The sequence below is a fragment of the Nannobrachium achirus genome (assembly GCF_963921795.1).
Source record: "Nannobrachium achirus genome assembly, chromosome: 22".
Classification (NCBI taxonomy): domain Eukaryota; kingdom Metazoa; phylum Chordata; class Actinopteri; order Myctophiformes; family Myctophidae; genus Nannobrachium; species Nannobrachium achirus.
In genome coordinates, this window is record NC_137829.1 from 36,838,535 (window position 1) to 36,859,869 (window position 21,335).

Consider the following 21,335-nt stretch of genomic DNA (forward strand, 5'->3'; position numbering starts at 1 on the left):
GATTTATTTGTAAAATCGATGTTAATCTTACTCTGAGAGTGTACAAAGAGAACCAAATTGTCCCGTTAGTGTCCATTTGGTGCCATTTGTATGCTCTCTGAGTTACAGACCCATAAGTGTCCATTTGGTTCCTAACTATCATCCAGCTGGGGACCCCCTGGAACGACTCCTGTGGGTCCCCGGACACCACTTTGAGAACCGATGATGACATACAGTAAGCCACAGAGGCGATATTATATGCGTTCAAACAGGAATGACATAGTAGAGCGCTGAATTGCCCCTCTCACCCCCACGATAGACCAGTGGTTCTCAACCTGTGGGTCGGGACCCCCAGGGTGTCCCCAAATTATTTTGAGGGGTCCCCAGATGATTAACTTTAGCTCAATGTGCAACATTGTTTTCTCACTCGACAGTAATCGACCCAACATAGATTATAAGTGTATCGAAGGTATCTGCACATTTCTAAAGTGACAATTTTAGGACTTAATAATACCTCTAAAATGACAAATTAAACATTGGCCAAATTGTCAAATACTAGAGGTCAGAAATGGTGAAAATAGCAGATCTAAATGCTCACAACGCCTCGCAACGCGAGGCGTTGTGAGCATGTAGATCTGCTATTTTCACAATAGAACTGTGTCATACAAAATGTAATGCCTCAACTCTTAGTGCTCGTCAGGGTAAGGGGGGTCCCCAGTTCAAATATGATTATTTTGGGGGTCGCGGCCTGAAAAGGTTGAGAACCACTGCGATAGACGAATGCGAAGAGACAGACACACAGAAGCCAACGTACCTCTTGCTGATGTTCTTGTTGGCCACAGACAGGGAGGCCATGGCCGTGACGGTCTCCGCCTCCTCCGTCTCCCGTCGGAGAGCCTCGCTCAGAGAGCAGCCCAGGGTGGAGGCCGAGCGCTGCAGCGAGCGCCAGTATTTACCTGCAAACGGGGGCGTCACAAGGTGGGGGAAAGTGGGACTGGGTTAATAGGGGCCCATTTAATGTGTTAATATCACGTCATATAATAACTGTGTTCCAAACATGAACAAATTATCTCAGCGGTTTGAAGAATGGATATGAAGAATCAACTGATGATGAGAGCCACCTCCCCGACAATATCGCGGAGACCGAAATTACTTCCGCGAACCGGGGGATGAGCGAGTGACGTCATGACTTCGTTACTCTATACACTGTGTTGTGCGATGAAGTATATACAGTATATTAGGGGTAAGGTGAGACGTATTACGGAGACAAAGAAAAAGAATGATCCACTCACTGTGAAATTCCAGGACAGTCTCCATGGAGCGGACTGCGTTAAGGTTGGGTCTCTGCTGCAACATCTCCTCAGGCAGGGGGTCCAGCTGGATGGAGGGAGGGGAGACAAAAAAAAGCACAAATTATTACAGAATGTTGATGGGGACGTTTTCTAAACAAAGGGTAAATGTGCTACTGTTGCCCCTCCATTGTGGAGCAGTCGCCTCTGCTGTGTCTTTTAGAATTCTTCTTGTCAGTTTTGCTGTTCTCTGTGTTCGCTCTCTGTGTGTTTTCCATCGTGAAGCATGAACCGTGGTTCAAAAAAGGTGCTTGTGCCTAAATGCCTGAAACGTTCATGTTTTAGGACAGTGGTTTTCAACCAGTGGTCCCCAGCTAAATGATGGAGAGTTGGTAACCCTTATAGACCTTTAACCCATTTAGGCCTAGAATTATTGAATGCTTTAACCAGTGAAAAATAGCAGATATACAAGCTCAAAGTGCGAGCTTGTAGATCTGCTATTTTTGAAAAAGTCGTGAAAATGTGTGCAAATCTTTGAATGTATGTATTTTTAAAGCGAACGTTTGTAACTCAAATTTTGCTTCTGGGTGGTCCCTGGAACTAGATATTTTGAGATGCGGGTCCGTGGCCAAAATAAATATAATTCACATGAAAAGGTTTGAGAACCACTGACATAGTAGTCTCTCAAGAACAGACTAACAGAGCTCCATTTAAGTGAAAAGGACCTTTTCTTTGACGATGGCCAGCCAGATTGCTGACATAGAAACAGAAGGATTCAAAAGACACTTATAGAATCGGGTCAAAATTCAAATTTTCACGATTTTTCAAAAATAGCAGATCTACAAGCTTGCAGTGCGGCACACAGGTCTGAGTTACTAGGGCCCAGGGTGGAGGGGCCTTCATTATTTTATACTTTAGCTGTCCCGCGCTGCGAGCTTGTAGAGCTGCTATTTTTCAAAAGTTGCGAAAATGTGTGCAAATCTTTGAATACTGTAAATGTACAGTATATGTATTTTTTTAAGCGAACATTTGTAATTTAAATGTTGCTTCTGGGGGGTCCCTGGAACTAAATATTTTGAGATGGGGGTCTGTGGCCAAATACATATCATTTTGGGGGTCCTTCACATGAAAATGTTTGTGCAGAATGTGCACCACTGACATAGGTTTGACGTAAACATAGGTTTTTCAAAAAAAAAAAAATCACGATTTTTCGAAAATAGCAGATCTACAAGCTCGCAGCGCGGCACCGATCTGCTATTTTTCAATAGTTGAAGCACAAAATGTGAGTGAATCCTTGTACCCAGGGCCCAGAATTTGACGCGACACCCCTGCGAGTCGCTGACACAATAGAAACGGGGCCTGCAGAGTGCAGATGCACACCATCTCCCACTCACCGCAAGCCTCGCCACTCTCGGACACAAACTACAATGTGTGCTTTGTGTTCCATCCCACTCCAAAGACACAAATATTGGCACAAGCAGATGTATGACGATAAAAGCTGCCCGTTCTCACACACACACACACACACACACACACACACGCACGCGCGTGCGTGCGCTCGCACACAAACAAACACACAGGCGCGCGCGCGCACAGACACACAAACCTCTCGCGAAGAAAAGGCTAGGACCGCTGCAGTCTCCAAGCCACAAAGCAAGAGGAAACTGGGGTATTCCCCAATGTGCCTTCCCAATCCGGAATGATTCCATTTCCCCTTGGCTGACTGCGCTTTCTACACTTTCTCACCCCCCCCCCCCCCCCAACCAAACAGGACCAACTCAACTCTATATATAAACTCACAAGACAAAAACGTGTCCCTTTTCCTTTGTGATCACAGCTATAAAAGAAAAAAAAATGGAAAGGAGAGGGTGGACACTAGAGAGAAAGAGAAGCAGTGGTGTAAAGTAAATAAGTACATTTACTTAAGTAATGTACTTAAGTACACTTTTGAGCTATTTGTACTTTACTTGAGTAGTTCCAATTTCCAATACTTTTACTTCTACTCCACTACATCTCGGTTCCAAATATTGTACTTTTACTCTGCTACAACTTTTGAAAACTTTAGTTACTAATTACTTTGCAGATATAAATTATTATATATTATAAAACATGCATGGAGCACTTTAGAACTATTTTATACCTTGGCTATTTTCAAACATTTTGTACTTTTACTTTTGGAACTTTAAGTACATGCTAATACTTTCATACTTTCCCTCAAGTACATTTTGAATTCTGGACGTTTACTTGTAACGGAGTACATCTGCAGTGCAGTAATGATACTTTTACTTAAGTACAAAATGTGAGTAGGCCTACTCTTTCCACCGCTGAAGAGAAGAGAGTGCGAGAGAGAGAGAGAGAGAGAGAGAGAGAGAGAGAGAGAGAGAGAGAGAGGGAGGGGGAAAAAAGGTTTGGACCGAGGACTTTTTTTGGAGAGAGGAGAAGAGAATGCCAGAGAGCGGAGGAAAGAAGGATCGCCGGTCCGTCTCGCTCAGCCAAGCCTGGAAGTTTTCTTTTAATTAAAACAAATAGCCCGGTTAGGGGGAGGGGGGGAGGGGGGGGGGGTCGAGGGAAGAGGCGGTCCAGAGAGAGACGGATACTTTAATCCTGCTGTGGCACGACAGGCTGCATCATGCACACACACACAGGCACGGCCAGGGGCCAGTGCAGTACACACACACACACGCACGCACAACGTTTACACAATGAGAGAATGGCCATTTTCTTATTTTTTTCGTTACTTATCAACGTGGTTCCTGACAATGTGGCACCTGGATGGTTGAGCACAAACCAACCTCCCCTCCACTCCACCCCACCACCACCAACAAACTGCCCCAAAAGGAGGCATACTCGTATCTGTGTGTGTGTGTGTGTGTGTGTGTGTGTGTGTGTGTGTGTGTGTGTGTGTGTGTGTGTGTGTGTGTGTGTGAGAGAGAGAGAGAGAGAGAGAGAGAGAGCGAGAGAGTGAGAGTGAGTGCGGGAGAGACATGGCCACATTTAAACAATCAGAGGCGTCCTTAAGCGTGATTCATATTTAAATAGCCGATGTTACAAGCTCACAATGCGTCACATCCGAGGCATGTTGTGAGCTTGTTGCGACCGTAGGTTGCAAGTTTACTATATGAAAACCGGCACATCTTGTCTGCGTATCTCTGTCTGTCTGTCTGTCTGTCTGTCTGTCTGTAAGTCACGCCTGACACTGTGGTTCTATGGGTTTGTCGCTCTGACATCATGATCTGATGTCACTGTGATGTCAGGGGAACCACTCTTAACAGAATGGGTTTGCCGCTCTGACATCACGCTCTGGCTTAACACTTTCCCAGCCTGGCCAGAATGGCTTGTCTGTGGACTAGCCGGAAATTTCTATTATTGTATTATGATCTGAGACGTAATATTATGATAATGAGCATCAGCGCGCCCCCGTCCTTCTAGGATATGGCACCGTTCTTTTTTTCTTTATTTCTTTCTTTCGATCCCCCGTTGTTTACTCACCAAGAAGTGTCTCGATCTGCATTGGCATATAGTGGGGATTTTGGCAGAGTCGTCTTCCCCCCGTGCGCTTTGCGTGCACGATCCGTGCACATCGAGGTAAGCGAAAGTAATTTAAGTACAGAAGAAGTACAGTTTAATCCGGTTTTAATATAAAGTGGCTCCCCGTGGCTGAGAAAGAGTTAATGTCCCTTTTATGCCCATATATGTAGATCGCTGATGTCATCACGAGTCACACTTGCAAATTAATTACGTCCTTGTCCGTTTTATGTCCATATATGGAGATTCCTGTCCCGATGTCATCAATATTAAGCGCATATCTGGGAATGCCCATATTTGGTAATGCCCATATGTGGGCTTGTTCTGACATCACATTGTTGACTATCATGCAGGGGTCTCCATATATGGGTAACTGGTCCGATATACATCACTGGCCAGATGGCCCTTTAGTGCGAGGTCGCATCTCGGCCTGAGGCATCTTACTAGTAGATATTCTATTTTGGGCACGTGACACTGAGCATAAATCAAGCATTGCACTTACACAGTCATATCTTTATTAATCATATCAATCCATTTGTGGAGGGAGCCTTCGTTCAGTCACTTCCCCACCCAATATTCTGTCTTTTCTGGAGTTGAACCGCTGGCCAACTGTTCCCCCAACTCCCTTTGCTAACCCTCAGCTTACTGCCACCCAGTGCTTGCCTTTACCCTGCAGAATACTCGCACCCATCCAACACTCACACCCAGCCCTGGCCCCCCCAACCCAACCCAACCTATCCCAGCCTTCCTCAGCACCCTGTCAAAGCAAGGTCAGGGGTTCTATGGGGTCTAGTGGGGTTCCACTCACAGCAGGGTTGGATGGGGGCAGCCTGTCAGTTTGACTGACAGCTGGGCCTCACGCTTATAAACTTTAATGGCTCTTGTCATTGAACTCCAGGGGCCCCACCTAGCAGGTAGGACCAATCAAAAACGCAGGGAACGCACTGCACTCACGCTCGCACGCTCACACACACACACACACAAGAAACACACACACACCACATCATTCGCCGAAACCCTTTCGTTTATTTGAGTTCCTCGTGTATATGGACCTCTGCGTCTTTCTAGCATCACGTCTGCGGCCTTCTTCTGACAGAAAAAAAAAGAAAAATCGTCTTTACGCGAGACCTGTTTTTGCTGTCACTGTGTCTACGGAATCCTGGGAAATGTGTTTGCCAGTGTGGCACGGCCTTCAAAGACCCCGGCCAACAAAGAATTGAGACGCCGTGCAAAAAGCCATGAGGCCGGGCGCGAGGAATGTGCCCCGACAAAACATTCCGCAGGGAGGCTGAAACCAAAACAGTGGAAAAGGAGCAGGAATTCCACTTGTTCAGCAAAAGAAGAAAAAAGAAAGTGCACAAGGCGTCCATTGTTTACTGTCGCGTCCAGGCGCATATGCCGGCGGGCCGCCGAGGCGGCTTGATTATGTTATGCTAATTGAACCAGGTAACGGTGCGGTATTGTGCAAAGCAGGTGACCTTTTTCAGCAAAAGGGGAGTAGGTTTCCCTCGCGTTCAACGGGGAGTAAAATACCCAGGCCCGAGGGGGTACAGGTGAAGCCGGGCGTGCTTACTGTAACCGGAGTGTAAACACGGGCGAATAACCTCATTGTGCAGCTGGTAGCAATTAGCATATTAGCCTGTTGTTTATCAAATAATTGCTAACAACCGTGGTTTGGACGTGGCCGGCATCTGGTTGCGCGCAATCATCAATTAGTCCCGGGTTCAGAGTTGACTGGCGTCGTTGCCAATGCATCATTCATGAGCTATTTAACTAGAAAGACTTTGCGATTACGCACTCCAGCGGTGGGGGCGAAAGAAAAGAGACCGTAAAGTCCATTCAGCAATTTTTATCCCCCTCTTTCCCAGCTAATTTGAGCTGCTTTCAAAGGGAACCCGATGCTCATTATAGCCAAGCTTGTCTTAACCTGCCAATAAAAGCGGGGATATATTTCTCACACTGGAGTGTGCAGTAAAACGCTGGATGCACAGGGTACAGTCACACAGGAGGCAAAGGGGGGCCGTAAAGAAAAACTTTAGGATGTTTTGGCCCCAACGCAGGGGCTGCTCATGCTCAACCCCGGGCCTATATAGACTGAGAAAGTCACTAAAAACTGTCAAGTCTCACCTGGGTCAGAGAGTCAGCGATATTAGATCTAAAAAGAGATTGGTGGGGTTTGTTGCAAAAGGTGGAATCAGACTGTGTCAAGTCATCTATCACAGAGGAATGGAGATTACGGTCACTTTATCCACTATACTAGCCTCACTATTTTGTGGAGAACATCCGGCGAAAATAGCCAATGTACAAGCGCATGGCGCGTAGCGTGGCAATGCGTTGTGATCTTATACATGTACAGTATAGAGCAGGGTCTTCTACATTTTCAGGCAAAGGACCCCTTAGTTGAGAGAGAGATGAAGCAGGCCAGGGACCCCCACAACCTGTTCATAGATTCCATATAGTTTCATTGTTTGACACCATCTGTGTATCTTGGATTCATGTCAATTTGTGTTTTCAGATATTTAACCGTTTGAACCGTCAATATTTAATAAACCTTTGACTCTGTACTTGGTATACTCTTTTTCCCCTCTGTGCCAACCCCCTTTGCCGAAAATAGCCAATCTACAAGCTCGTAGATCGGCTATTTTCGGCTTCTCAGAATATGGACACTAGGGTTCAAGTGCATGCATATAAAAAAAGGAGAAAAAAGTTTCTATCACACAAAGATTTGGAGGACCCCCTGTAGTAACTCTGAGGAACCCCTAGGGGTCCCGGACCGCCTGTTGAAGACCCCCTGGCAAAGAGCCGTGGAGCAATCCGGTCAAGTAAGTATTATATAGGGTTTATTAAACACTTTCCTGTTATTTTGTGCTTCTTATATGTGCAACACACTCATCTGTTGTGCCCTCGTTAAAGCCAACTCTATTCACTATTTATCATCATTTACCATTTGACCTGGATGTGGAGGTCAATGCTGCTATGTTGCTATACTTAGACTGAGAAATGTCAGGTCTAGTGTGGTGGACTCAGGACGTTTCCAGACAATACGAACCCTTCGGGCAGTTTGAGGCCGGATAAACAAAGGCACAGCTGACCGACTTATCCAGCTGTGGTCCCCTGTCTGAGCCCACTCATCTGCTCCATTCACATTAATGCACACGCACACACAAACACGTCACGCGCGCACACACACAGCTGCTATAAAACACCTCCTCAGATTGAATGTACAGTAAATACACACACAATACGGCTACAAAACACCGTCCTCAACAGATATATATACAGTATACAAAAAAGAACACAGACACCCATGGGCATAAACACACAAACGTGTACACACTGTGTGTACAAACACAAAAATGCTTTAAATCCACAAGAAAACACACACACACACGCACGCACGCATGCACGCACGCACGCACGCACGCACGCACGCACACAAGCCCTCTTCATCTCCCTATCTGTGCCTCAAATCAAACCACCACCGGCCACAGTTTTTCAGCTAAATTCCACCTCCATTACACCGGAGACCCTCCATTGAGGTTATGATAAAAACAACAACAACAACATTCCAGCCAGTTTGATTTGATCGGGGACATTTAACCCATTCAGAACGGGAAAACATTATTGTGTATCATTATTTTATGCTTTAACTATTGAAAAATAGCAGATATACAAGCTCACAGCGCGGCACCGAGTGCCGCGCTGCGAGCTTGTAGATCTGCCATTTTTGAAAAATCGTGAAAATTTGAATTTTGACCCGATTGCCGCGCTGTGAGCTTGTATATCTGCTATTTTTCACTAGTTAAAGCATTCAACAATTCTAGGCCTGAATGGGTTTAAAACCTCTCCTTCTCTGTACTACCACGCTTTCTCCCTCCGTTGTGAGGTTTGGAGTTACAACGCGGCAAACGGGTCCCCTTTACAAACAAGTTCTGTCTACGTGGGAAGATCTGGCTTAAGTTTGGAGTTGGCCTTCATCGCCATGTCACAGTGGATGGTTGTCAACGAGGCATCCTGTGTACGACTACAGATCATGTGGACAAACCTTTCGGTGCTTTTTTATTAAAGCACACTATGTGTCGCGTCGCCACGTGTTAATTTGTAGTAGTTTTTCGCCGGGGGGCAACAGCGCCTACCTTATTGCTTGGATCTACAAGCAGTGGTGTACAGTAAATAAGTAGATTTCCTTAAAAGAGTAGTTCACCCCCAAAATGACTTTTTTTTCTATTGATTACTCATGCCATGGAGACTTGAGTTCAATAATATTTTTTTGTATTTGTCGCATTCCTAAGACAATAATGTGGTTATAGTAAATTTACCCCTATTGATTCCGGATGGGGACCCAAATGCATGGCCCTGGATGGGGAACCTGTCAGGGTAAGTTTACTATAATCAATTTTTTGTCTTAGGAATGTGACAAAAAAAACTAAAACTAGAATAGAAAAAAGTAAATCTGGGGTTGAACTACTCCTTTAGCAATTTTGAGTTATTGCGACCGAAGGTCGCAGTTTACTATGAAAAACGTCACAGCTTGTCTGTGTCCGTCTGTCTGGACGTGTAGACGTGTACACATTCTTACTGTGTACTGCTTACGAAGTCGCACTGTCGGGCAGAAACCTCGTATCTCCAAGTTTCAAATTTGTATGTTCTTTTGTAAAGCAAAGCCCTGCTTCATCATACAAGGCCGTCGCACAAAAGTAGTGAGAACAGCAGATCTACAAGCACACAACGCCTCGCGGTGCGAGGCGTTGTGTGCTTGTAGATCGGCTGTTTTCACTAGTTTAAATCATTTTTAAAATGATAAATGCAAAACGAACGGTTTTGGACATACAGGGTTTTCACCCGACAACGACGATATATAAATTCTATTATGTGAGAGACCTGCTGCATTCCATAGCATCCAGAGATTCGTTACAACTATTGCAATATCATAATTACCGTTAGGTGTCTATAAGGGTTATTTCCATAGTTTTTGTGCAATTTATTTATGAGCTCTGCAAATGATCAAATTCGTTCTCCAATACTTTTACAGACCTCCCCCCCAAAAACACCATAGCAACCCCCTGCATATAGCTGCTTTATAACAATAGCTTCCACCCGACTTCAAATGATTCCTCCATTTCCTTTGATTATGCGATCCCTCGGTGCGTGGCTGACCCCGCAGAGAGAGGTGTGTGGGTAACCACTTTCAGATGTGTACCACTGACAGGGTCCCGGGGCTCGGGGGGGGGAGACAGGGCCGTCCTGCAGGGCTGAGGTAGCTGCTAGCAGGGGCGTCACAAGGGGGGGGGAAAGTGGGACTGAGTTACTAGGGCCCAAGGTGGAGGTAGGGGCCTTAATTATTTTATACTTTTATGCTATTGAAAAATAGCAGATATACAAGCTCACTGCGAGCTTGTAGATCTGCTATTTTTGTAGATCTGCTATTTTTTTAAAGTCGTGAAAATGTGTGCACATCTTTGAATATATGTATTTTTTAAGCAAACATTTTGCTTCTGGGGGGTCCCTGGACCTAAATATTTTGAGATGGGGGTCCGCAGCCAAACACATATCATTTTGTGGGTCGTTCACATGAAAAGGTTTGAGCACCACCGACATAGAAACATCAAATCCTTAGAAGGATTTGAAATATTCAAAGACAAACTTTCACGATAAAAAAAAAAAAAAAAAAAAAAAAAATGCTCTAACTCGGTGCCACGCTCCGAGCTTGTATATCTGCTATTTTTCAATAGTTAAACCACAAAAATGCCCCCCTATGAAGAACATTCATGGGGGGCCCGCAGTGAATCCTTCTACCCAGGGCCCAGAATTTGGTGCGACGCCCCTGGCTGCTTGCGCACCGCCTCCAGCCAATTTGGAGCGTTCTCAGCGCCCCGTGGCAGCCACCCTGTGACCCCTCCGGACCCCGGCCCATCCCGGCGCTCTGCGGGCTGCGGAAATCTGAGACGCGAGCCCCCCGCCGCCTCCCCTCTCCCAGCACCCCATCTTAAAGATCATTTGTGACTCCCCTTCACCCCTGCTTCCTCTACCTTTCTGGTCCTCCCTCCAGGGAGGCACCCACGTTTGCATAGCTGATGACGGCCATGCAAAGCTCTGACTTTTTAGTCAAGTCTACAACGCTTTTTTTTCCCCTGCTAGTGGACTAGAGCTGTGGTTCTCAAACTTTTTGGGCTTCGATACCCCCTTTTCCTGATTGCTGAATCCAAGTACACCCTTTAATCAACAACAACATTTTGACTAGAAAATACTGAAATCAAAAGTCCAGTTTTTATGTCAATATGTTGAAAATAAAAGTGAGTAGCCTGTTTTCTATTCAGTAACATTTGTACTTAATTTGGTTTAAAGCTTTATGGAGCAGCATGTTCATATACATGTGTCAATGTTTTATCATTAAACATAACAGTAAAATAAATGTTTCCATTTTCTATTTTCTCTCAGGTAACCCCTGTAGTACCTCTGCGTACCCCTAGGGGTACACGTACCCCCATTTGAGAAACACTGGACTAGAGTATCCCGTCATAAAAAGATGAATTGTTTTTTCTTTCAATAAAAGTCGTTCCAGGCGAGTTTGAACTTCGCCTTGAGCTTCATTTATAGTCCATTGCTAACGACGTGTTGCACCACGAGCTAATCCTTTACGTTGAGAACGTCTGACAAAATCTCTGACATAAAGTTGCGGTTCACTTTTCTCAACATTCCATGTCTAACATTCTATTTTTGATATGCTACAAATAGGCTACATATACAGTAACAGTACCAAGCACTAAAATGCTAAATCCTGTAAAATGGACTGGTAAAGGGTCAATCTTCACACTCTCAAGAGTTAAATTAAACACAGAATTGTACAGTCTTTGGCAGTGGTGTAAAGTAACTAAGTACATTTACTTAAGTAATGTACTACAATTTTGAGGTATTTATACTTTACTTGAGTATTTCCAATTTCCAATACTTTTACTTCTACTCCACTGCATCTCGGATCCAAATATTGTACTTTTACTCCACTACATGTCTTTGAAAACTTTAGTTACTAGTTACTTTGCAGGTGTACATTATGATACTATAATAACACACATTGACCCACTTTAGCCCAATTTTATACATAGGCTATTTGAATAATCTACAAGCTCAGTGAGTGTCACAAATAGTACTTTTACTTTTGGTACTTTAAGTACATTTTGAATTCTGGACATTTACTTGTAACGGAGTAGTGCAGTATTGATACTTTTACTTAAAGGGGAAGACCACCCATTTTCAATATTGAACTATGTCATTAATATACCTTAGAGGAGTTGTGTGGAAATAGAAAAAAAGTTCCCCCCCTTCTGTGTTGCCTAGAACTGGAGGATTGATTTTGGGGTTTGTATTGTAAAGTACAATGTGTGATGTCATCAAGTTGTAATTTACAATACAAACCCCAAAATCAATCCTCCAGTTCTAGGCAACACAGAAGAGCGGGAACTTTTTTTCTATTTCCACACAACTCCTCTAAGGTATTTTAATGACATAGTTCAATATTGAAAATGGGTGGTCTTCCCCTTTAAGTACAAAATGTGAGTACTTTTTCCACCTCTGTCTACTGGAGACATTATGACGCAGTTCCTCCATGGTTGGTTTTACAAAACACCCCCCAAAAAGGCAAAGCATCCCTGCTGCGTCTCTGCCCTAGTGCCCTTCACATTCACGTCCAAATGGACTCCTAATCCCTTTAGAGTAAACCCGAGTAGACAGAGGCTTGCTTCAGTATCCCCGTCTGAGGTTAACAGTCATCATAGCTGCGACCTTTGAGTCACTGGTGGGCACGGCGCGGGTAAACAGATTAAGGTTATTGGATTAAAGCGGTGTTTGTCTTATTTCTCCTCGAAAGCAAAACTGTCGGTCCCAGCTTGGTGCCATTCCTCTGTCTCTGACAGGTCTGGCATGGTGCAGACAGCGTTCCTCTTCAAGAGAAACATTATGGAAGGGTTAATGGTGCCTTTTGCGCATTAGCTTTCAACCAGTGGCCCGCGGGTTGCTAATCAAATAAACCCTTATAGATCTTTAACTCTTGAGAGCGTAAAACGAAACCAAATGGACCCATAAATTATTGTCAAACATCTGTATTATTTAATTTACAAGAAGTCTTTTTTGTAATCCTGGGCTCTGCTCTCCCTCTGCCGCGCCTGGGGAGACAACGGACTTAACTCATGCTTCCTTCTATGCATGAGTAGTCCAAGTTGCTTCTTTTCACCTGACAGTGGGGATTTCCCCCGGTTTGGACGTAGCGCATGGAAGGAACACGTTATTTCAACCAGTTCCTTTCCCCTCCATCAGGCGCCCCGGCTGGCCAGGGGGAGGCATTATAGAGACCAGGATTACTGCATGTTTTTGTGAGGGTATCTACCCTAGCAGACACAGGGAGAACATGCAAACTCCACACAGAAAGGCCCTTTCGCCAACCCCACCTAGGGTGTGGGCGCTGATGACGCAGAGTCTAAACATACAGAATGTGGATTTCTCCCGAAGAACATTTGCCTGTTATCTCTCCTATGGCACCACTTCAATACAGCATGGAATTGTGGACAAAATCTTGCGTTTTGAGCCTGAGAGGCATCAAATGGTGGTCAATGCTGTGGGTCAAATTCCGAATAAATAATGGGCCTTGATATGAAAAGGGTTGAAAACCTCTGGTTTAGCGGGGTTCCATAAGGCTTCAGCAATGTTGCCCCGTCATTTTCAACCCGCGTTCCGGCCCCGCCGCGTTCGTCCGCACAGTGGGGGTTGATGCCTTTCAGGCTGTTCGGAGGTGGTGGGCTGGCCGGTCGCAGTGACCGAGTTTTATTTGTGTGATCTTGCGTTATTGTTCTTGTTTGTTTTGCTCTCTGTCCAAGAGCCACATGGAACGGAGCCACGTTCCCGCTTTTTACGATTCCAAGAGCTTATTTATGTCTTGGTTTGTCTGCAGGGCTGGAACAACAGGTCACGTCTAGAGATGCACCGGCGATACCTCGTTCTTTCTGCCAACAACTGATTCCTCCACTCTAAACCGTGCTACATGTGAGCCTGTTCTGATGCATTATTTATGGGCATTACTGTGAAATAGTTCTCCATTAGAGAAGCCAAATACATATTTTATGTATGGTTTACTTTGACCAAGTAACAGGCAGTAGAAGACAATGACCTGTTCAGAGCTATGTGGTTAAATTTAGCCCAAAAGACTTATCGTAAAAGACGAAGACTAAAAGACTAAGCCTAATCCCCAAAGACTAAGACTAAGACTAAAATATGTTGATATTTAGTCGACTAAGATTAGACTAAAACAGTTTCAGAAGACTAAGACAGGACTAAGACTAAGTGGTGTGTTATTCAAAAGACTAAGACTAAATCAAAATTTGCTGAAAGAATTAACACTGCATTAGAGATGCAACGCCCTTATACAGTATGCATGAAAGTTATGTTGTGAATCTTGACCCATTATACAGTACGCGCCTATTAACATTTAACTGTAGCATAGAAATTGTACACACAATACCCCAAGTTGTCGTGGTCTTACAGCATATCAGCATCCACAGTCCTGACAACTCTCCAAGTACAGTAGAACCTCAGTACAGCATATCGTCGTTGTCGGGTGGAAACCTCGTATCTCCAAGTTTCAAATTTGTATGTTTTTTTCACAAAGTAAAGCCCTGCTTCATCATACAAGGCCGTCGCACAAAAGTAGTGAAAACAGCCGATCTACAAGCACACAACGCCTCGCGGTGCGAGGCGTTGTGTGCTTGTAGATAGGCTGTTTTCACTAGTTTAAATAATTTTTTATATGATGAATGCAAAACGAACGGTTTTGGACGTACAAGGTTTTCATCCGACAACGACGATATCTAGATGCGTTCTCCACAGGGAGGACCAGGGAGACGACGGGAGAGGAAATAGACGGAACTCTAGCCAGACATTAACTGACGTGTGAGCCTCAAAAATATGAATTCTTGGGAGTTTTTTCCAGATTAGTCAGGAAAAAAATAAAAAAATCACATTCCTCTATGTTAATCTTGGCAAATAACAGAAACATACATCTCGTTATACATTACTTGTGTGGGTGGCGGGTTTTCGCTTTTACATTAATTCGAATAGTCATGAAGTTATTATCCTTTGCGTAGCCCTGCAGCTACAGCCCAATATACTTTGAAAAGTGGATAGAGACACACATGGTACAAAGACAATATTTGTTTGATTAATGTAGGGACTAATGTGTAGCATAACCACAAATAACTATATTTACCAGGTTAAAGCTTACGGTACTGTCCTGGTAATCTGGAACAAAGTGAATCTTTGAATATCTCCTTTACACCAGAACCTAGTCTGAACATGTTATTGATTCAACTATGTAATACATATGTAAGAATATACATATGTGACTGTGAATATACTCCATTCCAAAACATTTAATACACATGCTAAGTGATGTCTTGTCTCTTACTTGCACAAGAGATACTGCGGTACTCTACCTCAGTGTTTCTCAAATGGGGGTGCGTGTACCCCTAGGAGTACATAGGGGGCCCCCAAAAAATTAAAATAGAAGTATAAATCATGCTAATATTGTTCATGGTTAAGGAATTAACTCAAATTGAATTAGGAGGGGGAAAAACTGTACTGTTATGTTTAATGATGACACATGGAGAAACTTGAGGTGCCCAAATTACATGGTACCAGGAAACTGGGATGTGTTTTAAAGTTGTTTGAATGTATTGAAGTTATTGACATGAAAACCTCTTATTTGTGATTTTGTATTCTTGAAATGGGGGGTCATCACAGCATCATATACCACCATTTATGTATATTTCAATTGCAGTTTTATAAGCAAAATGTTGTTGGGTAAAGGGGGTACTTGGATTCAGAAATCAGGGAAAAGGGAATACTCAAGCCAAAAAAGATTGAGAAACACTGCTTAGCTTACCTTATGTATATTTTTATAGTTTTGTTGACACTTTCCTTTTCTTAATGCGTATCTTGAAACTGCAATTTGTGGAAGCTGGCACGTAAAATAATGTCACCCACTATTTTACACCTGTATACAACTGCTTCAGGCAGTCAGCTATTGACGAAGGGACTCTGTTAACTCCCAGTTATTAAAACATTGGCTCACGCTACTTATAACTCTCTAATTGCAATCATATCCCATATCAACAACTGAAAACAAGCCGGGCAGAGCTGGTCACGCTGTATGCAATGTGAGGCTGTATAATGGGAACTATGGCCCCATATGCATCATTAATAGCATTCTGAAGGCCTCGCAAGGCAGAGGATAATGGCTTTAGCAGGTAGCCATTCCCAATTACAGCAAACACTCCGAGAGTGCTTGTGGCTGGGCCTGGAGCAACACTTAAGGAGACTGCTCAATTTCTCAAAATAAAATGAACTTCATACAAACACTGTCAGGCTGGATATTCAATCTTTTACGTGCAGTTCTAAGTTTAGCCACTGACCGTTGCAGTCTCATTGGTGTCAAGCAATGGTAAAAGGAGTTCCTTACGTTATAAATGCAGCAGAGGTGATTCGGGGTAAGTAAAGCCTAAAACCTGTCGTACTACGACGGTGTCGCTTGCCAAAACGAACACATCTACAAGCTAACAACGCATCACACCATGGCGCATTGTTAGCTTGTAGATCTGTTCTTTTTGGCAAATGACACCCGAGCATGATGGAGTAATAGTAAATTAAGCTCAAGGCTAAATTCAAACTAGCCTGGAACGACCTTTATTGAAAGAAAAACAATTTCTCTTTTTATGACAGGATATCCACAACTAGCCTATGAACTGACCAAACACGCACCGGTCCAATCACCACAAAGGTGGCTATGGTTTAAGAACAGAATGAGCTTTCTTTACGCGTCAGCTGCAAAAACACATTTTTGCTTTCCATATTTCCATCTTAGAAACTTAAGATTTATACGTCTTTGTTTCTCGAGTTGTGGTTACCCTAAGTGTCAACCCGGCAGAAACATACTTTGTCACGAACATTGGTCCTTCTGTGAGTGCGCGGGAAGTGATCAGTCACTGGAAATAAGCGGGGAATAAACAGACACGCAGTAAAATCAGCAGTGTTCATTTCATCCTTAGGGTTAAATTAACACACAGGATTTTACTGGGTAGAAAAGCGGGCACCCACATTCATACACTAGTACAGCGGTTTTCAACCCATTTCATATCAAGGCCCATTGTTTCTTCGGCATTTGACCCACGGACAGTGAGGCTTTATAGTGGTGTGATATGGATTTTTGAAGTGGTGGCCCGTGTGCGCACGTCACGTGTGCGTGTGTGCACGCATGCCTGCCGCTCGGTGCTAGTTGAAATATTGTATTCAACACACAACATTTTTAAAGTGTTCGGGAACGGCGGAGCTTCCCCCCAACGGACTGAGTGAGGAACCTCATCTGACCAAAACGAGAGTGAGGAACCTCATCTCGGAGCTGCATCGGAGCTGCATAGCGGAGGGAGAGCTTCCGAAAGGAGCTAAAATGCTAGGTGAACGTCCTGCTGGCCGTATACAAGTGTAAATGAGGACGTAGGTGAGGCCTGCCTATCCGAGTATTGTTATGCAAAGCAGCCAGGTAGGGCCGTATAGGGGATTGAAGTGTTGAACATTTGATTTAGCCTCTCAGACCACAAAAACGTAGTATATTTTGTTATCGTTGGATAATAACGGGCAAACGTTGATCAAAATAACTATTATTCTACTACAACATCCCCCAAGAACATCCGCCCCTGACAACAACAGAGGGCACTGCGCTAAAGGTCGGATCCACGGAAAAGGACCTTAACTGTTCTGCTGCCCTTGACGACGCTCACCGTCAGTGAAAGGGTTAATACCATGGCGCCGTTGACGGCGAGGACTGTCAATATTACTGTATATACAGTAAAGATATTATTACTTACTGTACGTCGCTCCGGTCCCGCCCGCATCGGTAATGTCCGCGATTTGTTTACAACGCACGTCGGGCGTGCACGCGAAGTTAGCGTCCTCCATAGTAAATCCATTGAGAGGCCCATAAAGAGACTTCATTTTCTCCAAAAGGGACATTCTTATACAAAGGATGGTCTCCACTCTCCATACTTGTACACAAAAGCTGGGCGCAGCCATGTTCTCTTCTGGGCTCACACTGTCATGTGACTAGATGACGTAATCGTTGCCGTCAAGTGATAATCCAAAAAAACAAAAACAACCCCCTTCCGGCCCTTCAAAATAATAGCGGCGGCCTATGGAGGAAACGGCGTGGCACAGAGGCACCAAGCAAACCTTCAGATTAAGAGGCAGTAGTTGTGTTAAAGTGAGGAAAGCACTAGCCTGGAGAGCTCTTCATGGCATGACCATATGTGTGCAAATCCAACCTCCCTCTGACACAGCAAGATCAGTTTCTTCTCTGCGACCGTGGAGTCCGTTCTCCTCTACGGCTGTGAATGCTGGACACTAACGCATGCCCTACAGAAGTCCCTGGATGGGTGCTACACCAGAATGTTACGTGTGGTACTGAACATCAGCCAGGATGAGTACATTACCAACAAGCATCTGTACTGGCCACTAGTGTATCAGAAAATATAGCAGTCAGGAGGATGACACTATTGTATATACTGTTTGTTTAGACTTACTGTTTTCTTTTTTTCTTTTTCTTTACATATCTACTGCATAGTACTGTGTTCTATTTGTCTGTCATTCAATGTTATATGAGATACTTCAATGGTTTCCAGTGGAAATAAGCTTAGTCTTTTCATGGATCTCCTTTTAGTAGACCTTGTACCAGTGAACTGTACCGTCATGAAACTGTACCTTTTCCTATGCAAACTTCTAATAAAGTCTTCAATCAATCAATCAATCAATCAATCAATCACTTCCACTTCCACCAAGAACTCTTGCCCAAAAAGCTTGTACTCTGGTAACCAACACACGAGCATTGATCGAGAGGACGTCCCACACCTTCCTACGTGGATGTACTAAAGAAAGATTCTGGTGCAGAAAGCACAAAGGAGCTGATCAGATGTATGGAGAACCCAGATGACTGGAGACGCCGATGGAGGGCTAGTCTGAGGACGACGTAAAGCAGGGGTGGGCAACTTTGATGATGGCGAGGGCCACTATTTTTCCACCTTCACTCCAGAGGGCCACATTGCAGATTGCTACTTCCTACTTTGTCATTCTAGTATCTCATACGCGTTGCGATACGTTTTGAGCTTGTAGATTGGCTATTTTTGCTTCTTTTGAATTGGAACCCTGAATTACTTTTTGTTCATTTTTAATTGGAATCCTGAAATGTAACAATTTGATTTAATTTCAAACGCATTTAGTCATATATAATATATCAGTATTACGGTATTAACTGGAGGGCCGCACTAAGTGAAGGTGGGGGCCGCATGTGGCCCCCGGGCCGCCAGTTGCCCATGTATGACGTAGAGAGTAGACTTCTTGTAAATTAAGTAATGCGGATGTTTAACAACTAGTAGGACGCCTCGGGGCGACATGCAACCGAGGTCGCGCCAATTCTTGGCCATCTGGCCAGTGATGTATATTGGGCCAGGCAGTTACCCATGGAGACCCCTGCATGACGGTCAACAATGTTATGTCAAAACATGCCCATTTATGGGCATTACCAAATATGGGCATTCCCAGATATGTCCTTAATATTGATGACATTGGGACAGGGATCTCCATATATGGGCATTAAACGTATGTTAATTAGTAAAGCCAAGCGGGGCCTTGGCGAGTTAGGGCCTGGGTTTGATGCCTGGGGATCCCCATATATGAGCATAAGGGGGTACCCTAACAGGGCTAGATGACTTGATGCCCTGTTAGGGTACCCCTCTTGAGAGCGTACAATTTGCACTCTCAAGAGTTAAAGATCTACAAGGGTCCATTTAGCTGGGGACCACCTGGAACCCCCTCAGGGACCAATGGGGTGGATCCCAGACCACTGGTTAAAATCCTCAGTGTAAATGTATTTATGTACAAATGAAACCAAATGGCGAGTGTTAACTGACACTTCAATTGGATTTTAACTGTGTATTCTTTGTCCGTCAGCTGCCATACTTTCCTCTCCTGGCCACAAGTGCAGTGGTGCCGCAGTACAACCAATAAAAAAAAGGCTACAGTTAATCTTAGGCCCATAATGTGAGGGGGAGAAAATGAGCCTGGGGAGATCTTCCAAGAAAGCTCTCCAGAAAGCCTCTCCATTAGCTGAGAGGATGGCTTTTAGGAGCCCCGCTGCCGCTGTGTGCCATGAATCACAGAGAGACGGAGATCGTTCGATTCCGTGCGTCCACACTTCCTACTAACTAACCTTCTGCCTAGGAATCGCAATGCGACGCGTTGTGAGCTTGTAGATCGGCTATTTTCAAATAGCCAAGGTATAACATAGGGCTAAAGTGTTTCATGTATGTTTTATAGCATTATAATTTCTATCTGCAAAGTAACTAGTAACTCAAGTTTTCAAAGTAAAAGTACAATATTTGGATCCCAGATGTAGTGGAGTAGAAGTAAAAGTATTGGAAATTGGAAATACTCAAGTACAAATACCTCAACATTGTACATTACTTAAGTAAATGTACTTATTTACTTTACACCACTGGTTGTGTGTATTGTGAATGGCGTGACATGTGTGTGTGTGTGTGTGTGTGTGTGTGGCATGTGTAAAGTGGTGTTCCGTGTCTGTGTGAGTGCGTGCGTAATGACTTCCCCCGTCAGAGTGGTAAGGAGTACGAGGATGGAAATGAAGATGGCTTTGGCTCGGATCAGAGGGAGCATAGCAAAGGAAAGACGAATAAGCGATCCTTGTCTTTCGATGCCATCTGCCAAACGTGGCTTTTCGCTCTGCACCGTCTCCGCACCGGTGTCACTGAGTCAAACACTCACACATTACACTAGTAAGATGCCTCAGGGCGACAAACACGCCATGTCTTGGCCATCTGGCCAGTGATGTATATCGGACCAGTTACCCATATATGGAGACCCCTGGTTACCCATATATGGAGATCCATATACTGTATATATAGATATGTTGTGAGAGCCCAAACATGGGCTCTCACAAGGCAATAAGAGAATAAGAACACAAACATGTCATAACATCTTCATCTCCTTGAAGGTGCAAACTAATCATTGTCACATCAGTCAAGGGGGGGGGGGTTGTAAGAGACCCACCCGTCCTTCACTGTCGCCCATGAATCAGTCAAAAGAGGACGGACGGGGGCGAAAAAGGAAAACAAATGCAAGCAATTATGTCGTTAATTATTTTTTCCCCTTCCTCAAAATGGCTGCCAACTCGGGAAACTCGGGCTGTGGCAGTCTGGGGGTACTGAAATAACTCGGGAAACTCGTGGCTTGGCTATGAATGAGTTAATACATCTAAAATGACAAATTAAACATTGGCCAAATTGTCAAATATTAGAGGCAGAAATTGTGAAAATAACAGATCTACATGCTCACAACGCCTCGCAACGCGAGGCGTTGTGAGCATGTAGATCTGCTATTTTCAAGAAATAGAATGTAAATGTAATCCCTCAACTCTCGTCAGGGTGGGGGGTCCCC

The 21,335-nt window shown here is 44.2% G+C and overlaps 1 protein-coding gene and 1 long non-coding RNA gene across 2 annotated transcripts in view; both read right to left on the reverse strand.

The window, feature by feature from the left end:
* Window positions 1-21,335, reverse strand: part of LOC308308325 — an 839,845-nt gene that overhangs the window by 46,687 nt on the left and 771,823 nt on the right. The gene's annotated exons all lie outside the window — the stretch shown is intronic.
* hdac4 (histone deacetylase 4) overlaps window positions 1-21,335 on the reverse strand; it is a gene marked incomplete at its 3' end in the record, with an annotated part of 312,733 nt that overhangs the window by 1,428 nt on the left and 289,970 nt on the right. Inside the window, exons 26-27 of the mRNA XM_080753473.1 lie at window positions 1,272-1,356; window positions 794-935 (exon numbers count right to left, since the gene is read on the reverse strand). Coding sequence (XP_080609599.1) covers window positions 794-935; window positions 1,272-1,356 — 227 coding nt within the window. The remainder of the gene's footprint in view (window positions 1-793; window positions 936-1,271; window positions 1,357-21,335) is intronic.